The sequence below is a fragment of the Belonocnema kinseyi genome, chromosome 4 (genome assembly GCF_010883055.1).
Source record: "Belonocnema kinseyi isolate 2016_QV_RU_SX_M_011 chromosome 4, B_treatae_v1, whole genome shotgun sequence".
NCBI lineage: Eukaryota > Metazoa > Arthropoda > Insecta > Hymenoptera > Cynipidae > Belonocnema > Belonocnema kinseyi.
Genome location: NC_046660.1, coordinates 100,118,979 through 100,135,902, shown reverse-complemented (window position 1 = coordinate 100,135,902; position 16,924 = coordinate 100,118,979). Strand labels below are relative to the sequence as shown.

At 32.5% G+C, this 16,924-nt stretch overlaps 3 protein-coding genes across 3 annotated transcripts in view; 1 reads left to right on the top strand and 2 right to left on the bottom strand.

Moving 5' to 3' along the window:
- The window catches only part of LOC117171022 (chitooligosaccharidolytic beta-N-acetylglucosaminidase-like), a 12,396-nt gene extending 5,883 nt beyond the window's left edge, over window positions 1-6,513 (bottom strand). The window contains exon 1 of the mRNA XM_033358067.1: window positions 6,399-6,513. The gene's annotated coding sequence lies outside the window, so the exon portion shown is untranslated. The remainder of the gene's footprint in view (window positions 1-6,398) is intronic.
- A 3,964-nt stretch (window positions 6,514-10,477) lies between these two features.
- On the bottom strand, window positions 10,478-11,438 carry LOC117170497 (mediator of RNA polymerase II transcription subunit 10). Its single transcript, XM_033357227.1, has 3 exons — window positions 11,244-11,438; window positions 10,841-10,924; window positions 10,478-10,751 (listed from the first exon to the last, which is right to left on the bottom strand). The coding sequence occupies exons 1-3, from the start codon at window positions 11,363-11,365 to the stop codon at window positions 10,562-10,564; spliced, it is 396 nt and encodes a 131-aa protein (XP_033213118.1). The 5' UTR covers window positions 11,366-11,438; the 3' UTR covers window positions 10,478-10,561.
- Window positions 11,439-11,456: 18 nt separating this feature from the next.
- Window positions 11,457-16,924, top strand: part of LOC117170493 (RAD50-interacting protein 1) — a 15,678-nt gene continuing 10,210 nt past the window's right edge. Inside the window, exons 1-7 of the mRNA XM_033357216.1 lie at window positions 11,457-11,748; window positions 12,168-12,406; window positions 14,653-14,826; window positions 14,922-15,056; window positions 15,214-15,475; window positions 15,639-15,864; window positions 15,949-16,114. Coding sequence (XP_033213107.1) covers window positions 11,623-11,748; window positions 12,168-12,406; window positions 14,653-14,826; window positions 14,922-15,056; window positions 15,214-15,475; window positions 15,639-15,864; window positions 15,949-16,114 — 1,328 coding nt within the window. The 5' untranslated portion in view covers window positions 11,457-11,622. The remainder of the gene's footprint in view (window positions 11,749-12,167; window positions 12,407-14,652; window positions 14,827-14,921; window positions 15,057-15,213; window positions 15,476-15,638; window positions 15,865-15,948; window positions 16,115-16,924) is intronic.

The window sequence follows — 16,924 nt, the reverse complement described above, 5'->3', positions numbered from 1 at the left end:
TCTTTCTGTATCCTGATTTTGGATGCCCACCCAACCGTTCATGTCTCCTAGTAGAATTATTCTTTCCCCATGTTCGCAGATGTTTATTGTGTCATTTAAAGCATCCCAGAAGGCGTCTTTTACTTCTCTAGCATCACTATCAACCGGCGCGTAGCATGCTATAATAAATAGTCTTCTGATTCCTACTTTCATTCTAGCCCACAGCAGTCTGGGAGACACGAAGCCATGGTCTCCGAGATGCTGCTTTGTTCTTTCATTCAAAATGAGACCTACTCCTTGTTTAACATGTGATTCACAGTCTACTCCTGACCATATTTCAACGCCGCCTTTCAACACGCCGTTTTTTATGTCTTTAGTTTCGCATCCCTTTTTCTTTGTTTCGGGCACGCATAAAATATCTAGTTTCTTCACGTCCATAGTTTGACGCAATTCTTTTACCTTGAGATCATTTACTCCCCTAGCATTTCAAAGTCGAAATCATGTCAAAGTTAAGTATCAAATCGCCATATGGTGGAGATTGTAGTTCTAACGTCAGTCCCACCAAAAACTTCAGTTAATAAGGGAGGGTTGGGAGAGGGGGGAAGTAGAACTGGAACCGAGAGAGTCGTCTTGGGTTTGTGTTTTTGTTTTCATGCTTTAATTAAAGTACTTCAAAAGTCTCTTTACAATCTTGACTCGGATCTCTTTAAAATTTTATTTTTATTTCTGCGTATTTTAACAATTTGGTTTCACAATGCAGTCCCGCAAGAAAAGTTCCCGTTATGACATTCGCTTCAGTTCGCTTTCAATCACTCAGTGTTTAGTTTATGCGTTGCGCAACCAGGTATAACCAGCCTGCTTAAAATGTCAGATAAAAACCATTTAGAAACCAGATAGGGACCGGATAGAAACCCATTTGGTTTCTTACCGTCTCTCACCGGATCTTAACCACTTCGTTGGCATTGACGCAAAATGCGTCAAAATTTTCCATGCCCTGTGTGGCATTACCGCAAAATGCATCAATCTTCTTTTTCCCTCTTTAAGTTACTCCGATTTTGCTGAATCATAATTTGAATTTTGACTTCACTTTCGGGTTTAGCGACCCCAAAACCCGTGAATACCAAAATTGATCTAAATCAAGGCATTTTTTGTATTTTCGTCCGTCATATTGGATCCATTTTAGATTTCTGAATTTTGACTTCATATTCAGATTCAGCGACCTCAAAAACCCCAGGATACAAATTTTCCTGCCATTTTGGGGACTTTTTGTCGAATTCTCTCTGCCAACGAAGGGGTTAACTGGTCCCAATTTCAATATATGGAATGTAGCCGGGTCATAACCGGTCCTTATATGGGAAATAGTAACAGAAAATAAGTTGTAAAAATCTTCTAACCAGTCCTAACCGGGTTCTACCCGCAATTTGGGAACTGAAATGAAATACTGTCAGATTGAAGTTATTTTCTAACTGGTCTCTAACCGGTTCCTAAAAGACACTTGATACTGGTGTGTACTTTAACCCGTCCTAACCGGGTTCTATCCGGCGATCAAAAAGATAAATTAAATATTGTCGAAGACCAAAGTTAGCTTCTAACTGGTCTCTAACCGTTTCCTAAAAGGCACTTGACACTGGTGTGTGTGTTCTAATCGGTCCTAATCGGGTTTTATCCTGCGATCGAAAATATAAATTAAATATTGTCAGACCGATTCCTAAAAGGCAATTGACAATGGTGTGTGTTCCAACCGGTCCTAACCGGGTTTTATCTGGCGATCGAAAACATAAATTAAATATTGTCAAAGACCGAAGCTAGTTTCTAACTGGTCTCTAACCGGTTCCTAAAAGGCAGTTAGCACTGGTGTGTGTTAACCGGGTTCTACCCGGAATTTGAGAACAGAAATTAAATATTGTCAGACTAAACTTATTTTCCAACTGGTCTCTAATCGGTTACTAAAAGACACTTTATACTGGTGTGTACTTTAACCGGCCCTAACCGAGTACTATTGAGCGATCGAAAAGAGAAATTAACTATTGTCAAAGACCAAAGTTAGGTTCTTACTGGTCTCTAACCGATTCCTATGAGGCATTTAACAATGGTGTGTTCTAACCGGGTTATACCCGGCAATCGAAAACAGAAATTAAATATTATCAAGGACCGAAGCTAGATTCGAACTGGTCTCTAACCGGTTCCTACAAGGCACTTGGCACTGGTGTGTGTTTTAACCGGTCCTAACCGGGTTCTACCCTGAATTTGGGAAGTGAAATTAAATATTATCAGAGTGAAGTTAGTTTCTAACTTGTCTCTAACCGGTTCCTAAAAGGCACTTGATACTGGTGTGTCTAGACCGGTCCAAACCAGGTTCTATTGAGCGGTCGAAAAGAGAAATTAAAAAATATTGTCAAAGACTAAAGTTAGCTTCTAACTAGTCTCTAACCGGTTCTTAAAAGGAACTTAACACTGGTGTGTTCCAATCGGTCCTAACCGAGTTTTATCCGGCGATTGAAAACAGAAATTAAATATTGTCACACCAAAGTTAGCTTCTAACTGGTCTCTAACCGGTTCATGAAAGGCACTTGATACTGGTGTGTCTTTATACCGGTCCTAACCGGGTTCCATCCAGCGATCGAAAAGAGAAATTAACTAAACGGGTTCTATCCGGAATGTGGAAACAGAAATTAAATATTGTTGAAGACCAAATTTAGTTATTCAGGTATGATTAATTATAACCTTATTGACAATGAAATTATTCTATTGAATCTCGATCTAATTTTTTCACTTACATATTCATAAAAGTTTATGTGGGCTTATTATGCGTTGAAACTTACATGACACATTAAAATAATTCTTTCTTTTGACTGAAATGTGTTTTTACATTGTAAACGATGGGAATTGTATCTGAAATGCTTTTTTTTTGATAAAGACTTATTTTTGCTATTTATCACAGTTTTAAGCTGCACATAACTATTGTAAAACACTTTTATGCAAATATCCTAGTGTGACATTTCATGGCCTGCGTACTTAAAAGTAGAAATTTAAAAAAGCATCAAATTTCTATAAAATTATCGTAAAACCTAAATTGATTCTTTTATGCTTTCAGTCTAAAATTCAGGAGACGTATTCCCTAATTTTGAGTTAAAATAAACATCACTGTGTACATTTTATCATGAACGTGTGCTATTTTGACTTGAATTTCAGATTTAGAAGCTCAAAATACATAGGAATGCAATGGTTTTCTTTTTGATTTTTTTGTGAACAGCCAAAAAAGAAAAGTTCAAAAAATTTTGCGGAGAACGTTGTATTTCAATGTATTTTGAGGCTTTGAATCCCAATTTGAGGTCAAAATAGCACTTTGCCCGGTAAATTTGGGAAATATCACCCAAAAACGTTATTTTTATACTCGAAAATAAAGATATTTGAGGTTATAAGCAAAACTAATCAGGTAAGGTGCTATTTTGACCTGAACTTCGGATGCAGCGCTTCGAAATACGTGGGAATACAATGGTCTTCGCGAAAGTTCTTGACTTTCTTTTGCTGCGTAATCTTCTACGCAAAATATAACAATTAACTTAACTTTTTCCTATAACCAATCCAATTATTTATTTTATAGATCAAAAGAAAGATTAATTTATTGCGATTATATTTTCGTACATGTCTAGATATAAGAGACGTACGTTTTAAGTATAATCAGGTAAGAAATATATTAAGATAAGAATAAGAACCAAATCCTTTTAAATTTTGGATAAGACCCGCGTAGGAACCTCATACAAACATTCGTTGTTACATAGAATCCGATTAAGTGCCGGGTATACAGCGGAGAGAAAAAACGGATAAATTTCGGGTAGGAATCAGATAAGATCTGGGCAAATGTATTTTATGGGCCTATAGTTAAAAATCGGGTACCAATATCGCTTGATGTCGCATAGAAACCGGTTAGCTGAAGGTTACAAACTGTGGACGAAATTGGGATAGAGGCTTTTTAAGAATCTAGTAGAAATATTTTGAGGACCCAGTTACGAACCATTAATGAATCGGGTAAAAATATCATATGGTGCCGAATAGAAACCGATTAGCAACAACCCGGGGAAGAAATTCGGATGGGGGCCGGTTAAGAATCAGGTATAAATATAACATATTGTGCCGGGTAGTCAACGGTTAGGTAACGTCTAAGACCCGGGGACGAAATTCGGATCTGGGCCGCTAAAGAATCGGTAAGGAATCGGGTACAATTATTACATGATGCCGGATAGAAACCAGTTAGGTGCCAGTTACAACCCGTTGACAAAATAAGGTGAACCATCGGTTAGGACCGGTTAAGAACCGGGTAGGAAAATTATGAGGACCCAGTTACAAACCAGTCAGGTGACGGTTACAACCCGGGGATGAAATTCGTATGAAGGCCAGTTAAGAATCGGGTACGAATATTGCAGGATGCTGGTTAAAAACCGGTTAGGTCCCGGTTACAACCGGAGACAAAATCCAGACAGAGACCGATTAGGGTCGCTTATAACCTAATAGGAATATTATGAGGACCCAGTCAGGTTAGGTGACGTTTACAACCCGGGGATTAAATTCGTGTAGGGGCCGGTGAAGAACCGGTTAGGAATCGGGTACAAATATTACAGTATGCCGGATGGAAAGCGGTTAGGTGCCGGTTACAACCCGGGGACAAAATCCGGTTAAACCCGATTAGGAATATTAGGAGGACCCATTAAAAAACCGGTTAGGTGAAGGCAAGATCCTGGGGATGAAATTCGGATAGGCGCTGGTGAAGAACCGGTTAAGAATCGGGTACAAATATTCCAGTATACCGGATTGATACTGGTTAGGTACCGGTTACGACCCGGGGACAAAATCCGTTTATCTTTCGCAGAGAACATAATGTAACCTTTTAGACGAAGCGAAAGACGATGCCTCAAGACAGTTCGATTTTTAAGACTTAAAATAATGAGTTGAATTGTTATCTTTTTCCATTATGATACCATTCACTTTAAAACGGATAATTAGAAAATATTTCTATTTAAAAATGTTCCATTTCAGATATTTATTTGTAAGCTGATATTTTTAATTTAAAGAATTTCAAAATGCAGACTTGAAGACTTGAACAATTAAAAATTAAAAGCGTTTTAAGTGTCCAATTTGGTACAAAAAACATTTACCTCTTACCATTTATTACTTATTAAAATATTTAGAACTTTACAAAAAACTTCAAAAATAATTTTAAATTGGAAAAAATGTTAAACAACTTCCGCATTTCTCGAGATTTAGAAATAAATTCTTAAAGCTTTTCAAGGATGTTTAAACTATTTTGAATAAAAATAATTTAAACTCTGATTTACGAAGTCTTCAGTTTAAAAAAAATTCACTTTTCAATGTTTCCAGCTTCAAATTGCTGAAAATAATAAAATTTTGAAAATTTTAAAAGTCATTGATGAGCATTGAAAATGAGGACGGTGATTTATATTTTTAGAATTAAATCTTTGAACTCTGCAATTCATAAAAGTTACAAATTCTAAATCTGCAGTTTATCCGCATTTCATTTAAACTTGTTTAATTGGAAACTCTTACTACTTTTCATCTTATACATGTAAATTATTGAGTAGTCAAATACAAAGTTTTTTAATTACATATTTTAAAACGTCAATTTAAAAAGTTTAAAATTCAAGAGTTCCACTTTCAGTGCTTTGATTTTTAGTATGTTTTTTACTGATTCAAATAAAAAAATGTTTAGTCTTATATCTCGAATTTTTTAATTTTATTTATTTTATTCGAGCACAAACATTTTCACGTTTATTATGAAATTATAACACCAAAATTGCAAAAATAAAGAAAATAAATGAACTTTTAATACGAAATTCCAACAGAAATGATTCATACAGTCCTGATGTTTTGTGGTTTGTCGAGTCCTGAGATTGTACGAAAGGACTTCTATAGCGGGACTTCAGTGTATTTCTATTCTTCACTGATTACAAACAAAAACTAAAATGTTTACTTCCAGCGGACACTAATGTATTACTGTGGTGTAATTTTTATGCAACAGAAAACATGTTATTTAACTCGTTACGAACAGATTAAGAACAGGGGACGAATAAAGTCGCCTCCAAAATTAATGTAGCAGCTCTGTAAATGTTGTAATATTTGAGAGACTGGGTTAAAAAGGAAAATTGTGCAGTATTACGATGAAAGTGTGCTCTGTAATTGAGCCATAACAACTTCATAACAATATTACAATGTTTTTAATGGCTTTTGTAATGATTACGTAACAGTGTTACGATGATCTGTAACCGTTATGTAACAAATATGAAACTCAAATACATAACAGATATGTAACAGTGATACATAAACATTACATCACACATCTACATGGAGAAATCTTTTGCTGTACTGTTTGCTAAAAATTACAATATAATTTTTACTATTTTTACCTTGCAATAGAGAGATATAAGGATACTTTTATAATATTTACTACTTTCAGTAGTAACACGCATTGAAGACCACGTTTTTACACAATTAACAAATAGAAGATTTCCTGAAACTCGCAACGCAAGGTTGGGAATATTGCATTGAGAGGTTAGGGCAAGGTTCGTTCAACCAAGAAAACTGTTCAGGAAATTTAATTCCATGCGCACTAGTATTCTTTAGCACCTGCGACGGCGCAGTCGTTTTTTTTAATCCTCTGGAATATCTCCCGACATACAAACCACAATTGTGTATTTTTATCACGAGTAAAAAGATTTAAATTTAAATTAATAAAATTTTTGTTTCATTTGTTTATGAATATGAAAAACAATCACATCTTTTCTACGTGTTTCAGGGAAACCCCTCATTTATTTTAGGCCATGAAAGAAAAAAAGCGTACTAGGCGTAAGTACTTAGGAATAATGAAGGATGGAAAAGCACCTGGTATAGATGAGATTCCAAATGAAGTATGGAAATATGGAGGGGAGAAACTACAGGAATGGGCATGGATAATGTTTAATAGAGTATGAAGAGGAGAGGGGTGGCCAGAGTTATGGAAAGAAGGAGCAGTTATACCAATAGTAAAGAAAGGCAAGGGAGAGGAGGTTAAAGATTATAGGGGGGGGGGGGGGGGGGGGGTGACATTGATGCCAACACTGTATAAAGTATATGGACAGGGTTTAGAAAAGGAATGGGGGTAATGGACAACATATATGTTCTGAACTATCTAGTAAATAAGAGAATTAAAAGGGAAAAGGGGGCAATGATAGCAATGTTCGTGGACTTAAAGGCGGCGTTAGAATCATTAGACCAAGGAGAAATAGAAAAAGTTATGATAAAAAAGGGGATAAGACAGGGATTAATAAAGAGAATATCAGAAATGTTTAGAGAGAGAAAAAGCAGGGTAAAGGTAGGAGAGCAAGTAGGAGATAGTTTCTTGTTGGTGGAAGGTATGAGACAAGAGTGTCCTCTGAGGCCTACTTTTATTTAATTTATTAATATCAGACTTGGAAGAAGAAATGAGGAGAAAGGGTTGGGGAGGAGTTAAGATATGGAAGGAAAAGATATATACACTGGCATACGCAGACGTCATAGTGTTTATGGCAGAGGATGAAGAAGGGATGGCGGGATTAATTACAGGATTAGATAAATACTTAGATGGGAAAAAGCTGAAAGTAAATGTAGAAAAGACAAATATAATGAGGTTTAGAAAAGGAGGGGGAAGGAAGAAAGAATGGACAGGGAGATGGAAAGGAATAAAGTTAGAAGAAGTCAAAGAGTATAAATATTTGGGATATATCGTGCAAACGAATGGAGATCATACAGCTCATATAAGAGAAAGGATACAAAAGCAGTAGGGGTAATGAAACAGATATGGGGAATAGGAAAAAGAAGGCTCAAGCAAAATTGGAGAAGGAGAATGTGGTTATTTGATACGCTGGTATAGCCGGTATTAGGTTATGGAGCAGAAATATGAGGATGGAAAGAAAGGAAAGATATTGAGAGTTTACAAGAAAGGTATATAAGGTGGACACTAGGAGCAGATTGGAGGGCGCCAGGATATATGGTGAGAGAAGAAACGCAAAGGGATAAGTTAACTTTAAGAGCGGGAAAGAGGGCATGGAAATTTGAGACGAAACTGAGGGAGGGAAAGGGAGGGGAGTTGGCGAGAAAGTGTTTGATGGAGGTAGAAGACAGGAGAGGGAGGGAGATCGAATTAACGAGATGGGAAGGAGAAAGGAGGGAGTTCTTTAATGATAGAGAAATAGAAGACGGGATTGAAGTAAACTATGCAGAATTGGAAAAAAGGGAGAGGAAAGACAATTAATAGAAAGATGGGGGGCGATTGAGGAATCAAAATACAATAAATGGTATAAGATGATAAAAAAGGAAGGGGTGCCAAAGTATTTAGAACAGGGATGGGGAGAGAGAAGGTGGACCAGAATAGCAAGATTTAGATTGGGAAACGAGGTAAGGGAGGGGATGTACTGGGGAAAGGAAGAGAACAGAAAGTGTAGAATATGTGAATGGGAGGAGGAAACATGGGAGCATGTATGGGAAGGATGTAGGAGAGGAATGGAAGATAAAGGAAGCTGGCAAGAAAATTTGGTTAAGATTCTAGGGGAAGGTGGATTAGGAGAAGAATGGATGAAGGAGTTGGAGGGTGCCAGAGGAGCGAATGAGAGAGAATGAAAGAATGCACGTGAAAAAAGGTAAATGGGGGTATAAAAAAGTGAAAGAAAAAGGAAACGGAAGTCGATTAGATTAAAAGCGTAAAAATTGTAAGTAATTGTAAGGTGAAAGTTAAGTAGACTAAGATGCGTTTGCGTTCTCATGCTCTCTTTCTCTCGTTTTCACTCTTGCTTTCGTTCGAGCGCTCACTCGTTTGCTAATAAGTCCTAAATTGCGCTATCGTAGGAAATAGAAATAAGGAATTAGATATAAGACTTTATGTAAATAGTTGTAAATAATTGTATATATAGAAAGGATAAGATTGTAAAAAATATAGATATAAACGGAAAGATTGTAAGGAATGGAAGTCATGTAGTTTAATTTTTATCAAGTGAAAATCTCATTTTTCTCGAAAAGGACACAAAATATGAATAGCAGCTCAAATTTTTAAATTGTTCCCCTTTTTGAAATCTAAAACAAATCTCTTAATAGGTTTGTATTTGGTGTATTTTAACCAATTTTCCCAAAAAATAGAAATAATCCAATAAAATAGCATTTAGCGTAACGAACTTCGAAATTTTCATAATTTTTCCACTCCCTGAAATCCATCAAAAATATACCCTTATCGGACGTTTATCGTATGTATTTTAACAAAAATATATCTGTCTCAAAAAAAAGGAAAGTCGATAAAAATCAACTAAAATAGCATTTAGTTAAACGAACTTCAACATTTTAATTTTCGGAACTTTTGTTTCTAGTTCAGTAATAATGTCGAAGCCAATTCTATTTTGGTATATTTTATCTTTTTTTTTTTATATTTTTAAAATTTGTTAAAACACTATATTCAAATGTATAGATTCCAGAAAGTTGACAATTTCTTCAGTATGAACGATTATTCATATTTTGTGCCGTGTTCAAGAAAAATAAAAACAAATTTTTCTTTACCTTGAATCTCAGGAATCTTAATATTTTCGTGGCACATATTCCTTACATTATTATTGAACTACGAACACACACTTAACAAATTTTGAAGTTCGTTCAAATACATGCGATCGGGACGTTTTTTGTATTAAAGAGATTTTAAATCGTTGAATATAAAAAATTGTTTTTTTTTTCACAAAAACGCTTAACACAATTTATTTCTTTAATGGACCAAGAAAACTAATAGGAATGAAATAAAGTTATATAAATTTTCCAACTTGATCTGAACGGAAAATTCCGTAACACTAGACAGTACGTTTTAATTATTCGGTTTGTACCCATTTTTGTCTGTACCAAATTGTTTAATTATTAAAGCTTCTAACTCGGTTTATGAATTTAATCTATGTATAAACAAATTGGAAAACCGCAATAGTTTTTTAGTCATCATTTAGGAAATTCTACCTACTCAATAAATTAAAGTTTCCTGAACTGTCCATGACCGACTTCAACTATAATGTTCAGTTCAAAATAGTCGCAAGTGTGCCCTAAATTGAATGAGATTTCGAAGGCAAACTTGTTAGATTTCTTATCAATTTTTTCAAACAATGTATGTAAGGCAAATCTGAAGAATAAAGTAAAAGCAGTAAAATCTAAAAAAAGTTCAACATATTAAATTATCAGCTTTTATGTTAAATACGATTTCAAAAAATTATGAAATTAAAAAAAGAAAAACCATCATTTCATTTATAGAGATTGCAGTCATTATTTTTCAAGGATAACAACATCAACCTCCGAGTATAATTGATGCGTTCCATAATACTTATGATTAAAATCTACTTTGGCATTCAAAACATTTTCAGAAACTAACTAGGTATAATGTTTGAAAACGTGTTTACTCAAGAGATATAACTATAACTAGCAGGTAGGTAAGCAAATATAAAGAGGAATTCAATTACCTTTTCAGAAGTTTAATAAAAAGCAGGATGTCACTGAACAGTGCATAAATTATGAGAGATTAAAACTAAGGTTATGTAAGTTATTCATCCCCACGAATGGCCCGATATTTCGCCAAATCGTTAGGAAGCACTTTATTGAATTCGAAAAGCAAATTAGCCTTCAATTTCTTGTATCCATCAATTTTTCCCTTTGTTTCTTCATTCTTTGACAATGCACGTTCTAAACAGTCCTTCGTGTACAACTGTGGATTTTTTCCTTGATCGATATAACTGTGAGGAAAAGCGACTGTTATTTTTTTCTCAACAAAGATTTGTGATGTAATCATTTGTATAAATTGTAAATGAAGCATTAAACTTACTCGAAAACTTCTAAAGGAACGTGGACGTCCTTAACTTGTGATTTCAGTTTATCGATTTCTTGTAACCCAGTTACAATTCCCTGTCTGTAATTAAAATTTAATTGTGAAATAAAAAAGAAACGACATGCTTAAAAAAGTTTTTATAGTTTTTTAGGTTATATGGTTTTGGTTTTTTAGGTTATATATTTCATTCAAGAGAAAAAATCCTATTTTAATTTAAACAAACAAATAAGAATTAAGGTACTGGTTGAGAAAAAGGAGAAAATAATGTTAAAACTTTTTTAATTTACGTCTAAAAATCTTCAACTTATTATTTATAAGCAGTAAAATAGTAAAAGAGAAAAAAAGCAGAAAGCGAAAAACATACGTTTTCTCGAAGAAAAAATAAGATGAAAAGACTCACATTTTTTGATTTAGCACGTTTTGTCCTTGAGGTTGGAAATCACTAACTACTATTCGAGTTAGTCTCATATTTTCGATAAAAAGTTCTAACTTTAACTCCAAATCTTCTAAAGGCGACGCCATCTTTTCGTGTTTACTTTCCAAATGCGAGCGTGAATAACTTCAGGCGCTTCACGGGTGTGCACGCCAAGTGCATGTGACACCACCTTTTGATCAGCTGTTAATCTGCTAAGTTGTCAAGTTCACATTTGCAGATGTATTTACAGGGAAAAACTTCGTATCTTTAAAAAGTGACACGTGTTTCAGAGGTATCAGAAAGACCGGAATACTCTGAATAAAAGAAGTAAATTACAGACGACTATGCAAATTTGTTTGAATAAATGGATATCAAAGAAATTGTGATTAAAAAATTTAATTCGAGACTCGGCTCGGATTTGAAAAGTCTTGAAAATCTTCGGTCTTTTCATGAGGAACTAGAAACTGAGAAAAATGTTGTCGAAGAGTCTGTAAGTTCCAATATTTAGTTGACAATTTAAGAAATTATTTTTAAATTGGTCTAAAGTATAATGCACAAAAACTATGCAGCTCTTAGAAAAGAGGAATTTTTAACTTTACGCAATTTCAATTGTTATAAGCGAATTAATAAACTCTTTATTTAAAATCTTAATTAAAATCTAAAGTTATTTTAAGACATCCTCTTTAATTTTTTCTAATAAATTAATTAATTTAATTTGTTTATTTCATTTATTATATGAGAACATTTGTTTCAATATAATCTGAATAAATTACTTATTTTGGTAGAGATTATTTGTTAATTTTTTAGATCGAAATTTCAATGGTTAAGCTTGGAATATAAATTCTAAAACCATTAATTTTTTTGAATGAAGTAATACAAAAAATTATTTATGTTATTGAATTTTTCAAGTTATCACTGGCATCGACGAAAGTTCCATCGAAAGTGAAGAAAGCTATAGAGGAAGTAGAAGAAATTAGTAGCAGCATTGACCGGTCGAGAGAATCTTGCGAATCTTTGCAAAAAGAGATACTTGAATCATTGAATCAAGATGATAAAATGACCGAGTTACAGGCAATTGTCAATAAGATTAGTGAACTAGAAAAGGTTTTATTTTACTTGAATGCGCTGAAGAGCGCTAAAGATATCAGGTAATAAATCGGATAATCTTGAAACTTTCAGGTAGTGAATCCCAAATAGATATTTCAAGCAACTCTAAGCTAAAGTCAGGAAATTTGTTTAAGACCTACTTTCAATAATTCTCAATGATAACCAATTTTTAATTTTCAACTTGATTTTAAAATTGTTGTATTCCGTTTGTAAAACGTTCTATGCTAAAAATGGTACAAAGTTCAGATTCTGGCCTTTGAATACTAATGGTCAGGGTAAAATTGAACTCTTTTGTCAACAATTATTTTTTCTTTTGTTGAAAATTCAACTGTATTTTTTCTTTCAAAATTAATCTGTTTTAATATAAATTTCATCTATATTTTTTTATAAAAATGCAACTGGTTGGAAACTAATCTTCTTTGGATGAGGATTCAATTATTTTGTAGACATTTTTTGGCTGAATTCAACTGCTTTTTATTTGAATTTAAAATCCTTTATGATCAGAAATCTCATATTATATTATTTGATGCAAATTCATATTTTTTTCGTTAAAAATCGATCTACTTGGTTGAAGGTTTAATAAGTTTTTAAAAAAAATGTTTCTGTTGATGATTCATAATTTTTGATGAAAATATCATCTCTGGTTGGAAATTAGTTTCTTTTTTGTTGAAAATTAATTTTTTAAACTCAAAATTTAACAGTTCCAATTAGCATTTAATTATTTTATTCGAAAATTCTTAAAATGGGTAGAAAGTTGAACTATTTTCTTAAAAATCCAACTACTTAGTTAAAAATTAATTTTTCCAGTTACAGGTGCATCTTTTTGATTTCAAAAGTAAACTATTTTGTTAAAAAATTATTTTTTTCTTGGTTTAAAATTAATTTTTTAACTGAAAATGTAACTTTTCTATTTTTTGTTAAACACTGATATTTTTAGTTGAAAATTCCTCTAGTTTGTCAGAAAAATAATCAGCTTGGTTTGAAATTAAACCTTGGTTGGTTGAAAATGAACTTTTTTTTGAAAATTAATATTTTCGGGTTGAAAGTTTAAATTTTTTTACAGAAAAAAATCGTCTTGGTTGGAAGTTTAACATTGAGGATGAAAATCTCTTTATTTCTTGAGTAAAAATTTTGTATTTAAATTTGGTCTTTTTCACGGAAAATTAATCTTGGTTATTGAAAATTTATTTTTTTATTTTTAGATTTCATCTCTTTTGGTAAAACTTTTTTCGTATTTTGGTTGAAATATCAGTTATTACATTTTGTTTAGAAATCAGCTTTGTCGCTTGAAAATTCGTATATGTTTGGTTAAAAATTTAACTATTTTGTTACAAATGTAATTATATTGTTGCGAAATTGTTTAATTTTTAGTTTAAAAATATCAACTTTTACATTTTTCGATGATAATTCATCTTTTTGATGGAAATATAAATTTTTGGGTTGAAAATTCATATTTTTTCTACAAATAATTCTCCTTTTAGACTTAAAAAATGAAGTATTTGGTTGATGCACAACTGTTTTGGTTGAAAATTCATGTTTTTAGTTAGAAAATGTTTATATTTAGTTAAAAACTACACTATTTTGTTCAAAATGTAACATTATTTATTTGAAAACTCAAGTATTTGTTTAAAAAGTAATCTCTTTGAATCGTATATTAAACTGTTTTAATTAAATATACGTCTATGTGGACAGAAAAATCGTCATTTTGACTTGTAAGCTTATCTGTTATTGTTGGAAATTTGACTATCTTGTAAAAAATTCAATTATTTGGTTGAAAATATTTTTTAGTCTTTAGTTATTTGTATTCTGTTTTTTAGTATTCAGTTAAAGTTTAATTTTTTTTTTTAAATTCGACCATAGGGTTGGAAATTCATTTTTGTAGCTCTAAAGTTCGACTATTTGGTTGAAAAGTCCACTATTTTATTTAAAATTAAATTATGTTGTTAAAAATGTTAAAAAGTCATCTTATTTAGTCGAAATTCAATTGTTTTTTGTGTGGCAAAATTGTCCTTATTGATTAAAAATTTACCTTCTTATGGTCAAAAAGTAATCTTTTTTGGTTAAAATAAACCAATAAATTTGTCATTAATAAATTTAAAGTTTATTGTTTTATATCTTTCATTTTTATGAAAGAATTTTGAAAATTAAGTTTTTCCGTAACTCTGCATTTAAAAAGATATATCGCTGAACACTTCTAAAATAAAATCTAGTCAATTAAAGTTTTACCAAAAATAGGAAGTATATAAAAAAATATTGATCAAATATCTTATTCATAATTGAATTTCAGTACCCAACTAGAAACCTCCCTTTTTTCTGGAGATGATGAATCTACGATTACTTCATATGTGTCACTGACTCGTATGAGCATCGAATGGGAATCTTCATCTTGTCGACAAATTTCGAATTACATTCGAGACAGCGTACACTACTGGCACAATAATATTAAAGACAAATTATCCAAGTGAGTATCTAAAATATCTTAAAAAACTATGTAAAAGAGAAGACTTTTCTTAATTAACCAGCAATTGAAATTTTTTTACGTCCTTCATTTTACAGAGAATATAGTGATATTTTGAAGGCCATTAAATGGCCCTTTTGTGGCTCAAATATAAGTATTTCAATTACTCCATCCCCTGAATCAATGACGAGGTTTAAGACCCTTACTGAATATTTGTTCCATGTACAATTACCGTATCCTTTTTCAATTTAATTTTTTTAATTGATTCAGTATTATAGAACTGTAAACTTCTCATTTACCTAATAAATGTAAAGGAATATGTATCTTTATTTTTTAAATTTAAGTGATTTGCAAATGCAATGATGGATTATCCTTAATAAATAAATTTAGAGAAGAGAATACGAAGCCCTCGGTGACATCAGCACTTCTAACAGATTTCGCACCGGTATCATTACCAATAATTTGTTTAGTTCGCCCATTGAGGCAAAGATTCATATATCATTTCACAGGTACAAAACAAACTAATAGAAGGGATAAACCAGAATGGTTTTTCACTCAAGTGCTCACGTGGATCAAAGATCACTCGGATTGGGTCGCTAAAAATGTTCAGCCAATCGCTCGATCCACTGGTTATGATCACATAAACGTAAAAGTATGCCTCTTTAATCTCTTTCAAAACTTGCACTATTTTTAATGTCCCTGAGAATTCAAATTTTCTACATTTTTTTCATACAACCTGAAATTCTAAAACTTTGTGTCTTCGAGTTCTGAAACTAAAAAGTCTTATTTAACTATTTATTTAATTTAAATTAAAGGCGGAATTTATGAGAGCCCTGGTACAACTTGCGGTTGAAAAATTACATTCAGAACTTCCTGTGGTTCAGTACGATGATTCTTTATTCGCTCATACAGTTGATGAAGCTCTCGGATTTGAAAGAGAACTGAGAGAAACTTTAAATTATCCCCAGACAGAACCAGCTACATTATCTGTTCTAACTCAAGCCCATATTTTTGTAAAATGGATTAACATGGAGAAAAAATGTAAGTTTCAACAAAAGAACCATCGTCTAACTATTTTAAATTCAGTTGTACTTTGTTTGAAATTGAATGAAATCGGGTTTTCAGATGCAACAGAAAAGATGGATGCCATTCTAAGCTCGAATACAGCTTGGGAAAAATTGCCTGGTCCTGATGTGGATAATTTGAAAGTGACTGAATGCGCAGAAGCTTTTCTTAATCTCCTCACAACTATTTCGGATCGGTATAATCATCTTCCACAACCGGGACACAGGTATGCTGATAATTTAAAAACAATATGAAATTAAATTGTAAACTGTTAAGGCTTCAAATGAGGTGTTGACCACTCCACCTTTGAGTGTACACCAGATTTCACAAAGATTACACAATAGGGCGGGCTAAAAAATTCTAATTTTTTAGTTTTTCGATCAGAATAGAGAAAAACTTATTATATTGACTAAAATGCTGCTTTCACAGTTATCACCAGAATGATTTGTCGAAGAAAAAAAATCTGGTGTCAAAGAAACTCACATAAAGTCACAATTTCCCTTTAAAACTAAAAATGTTGTGTCATCTACTATCAGCGAGAAAACTTTAGGCATCTGCCTTTGAAGTTTAACAACTCAGTAAACCAAAATGCTAGCGCGACAAAAAAACAGTCATGTTAAAGGTGAAAGTTTTCTACGTAAATGAGCTTGAAGACGTTTATGTAAAAAAATTGTGCTTAGCAGACTGAAAAATGTAAAACAGTAAGGATTTTCGGGTACATTTAAGAACAGTCAAGTTTAGAGCATTATTTCTTATACAAGGAGCGATGGGAAAAATTTGAAAAAATTCATGAGTATGAGGAAAACTATTGTGAACCAGTTGCAGTTGAGAAATTTTTAAAATAATCAAAATTGTTGCTTAAAAGTACAAAAATGTGCAACTATATTATCTTCAGTTCTAATACAGATATTAAAGCGATTCAAACAGCAAAATGTAATGGATAGGTTCTGTATTTATTTGCTTTTTTCTGAGGCATGTGTTAGGCTTATTTTTTGTGAAAATCGCGATATTTTAGACATTTTTTTTTTTGAAACCA

Excerpts from the sequence above, each read along its gene's own strand:
- LOC117170497 (XM_033357227.1), bottom strand. The coding sequence starts at position 11,365 with ATGGCGTCGCCTTTAGAAGATTTGGAGTTAAAGTTAGAACTTTTTATC. Across the intron at positions 10,925-11,243 it reads AACGTGCTAAATCAAAAAAT|ACAGGGAATTGTAACTGGGT; the intron begins GTGAGTCTTTTC and ends TTTTAATTACAG. Across the intron at positions 10,752-10,840 it reads GTTCCTTTAGAAGTTTTCGA|TTATATCGATCAAGGAAAAA; the intron begins GTAAGTTTAATG and ends TTTTCCTCACAG.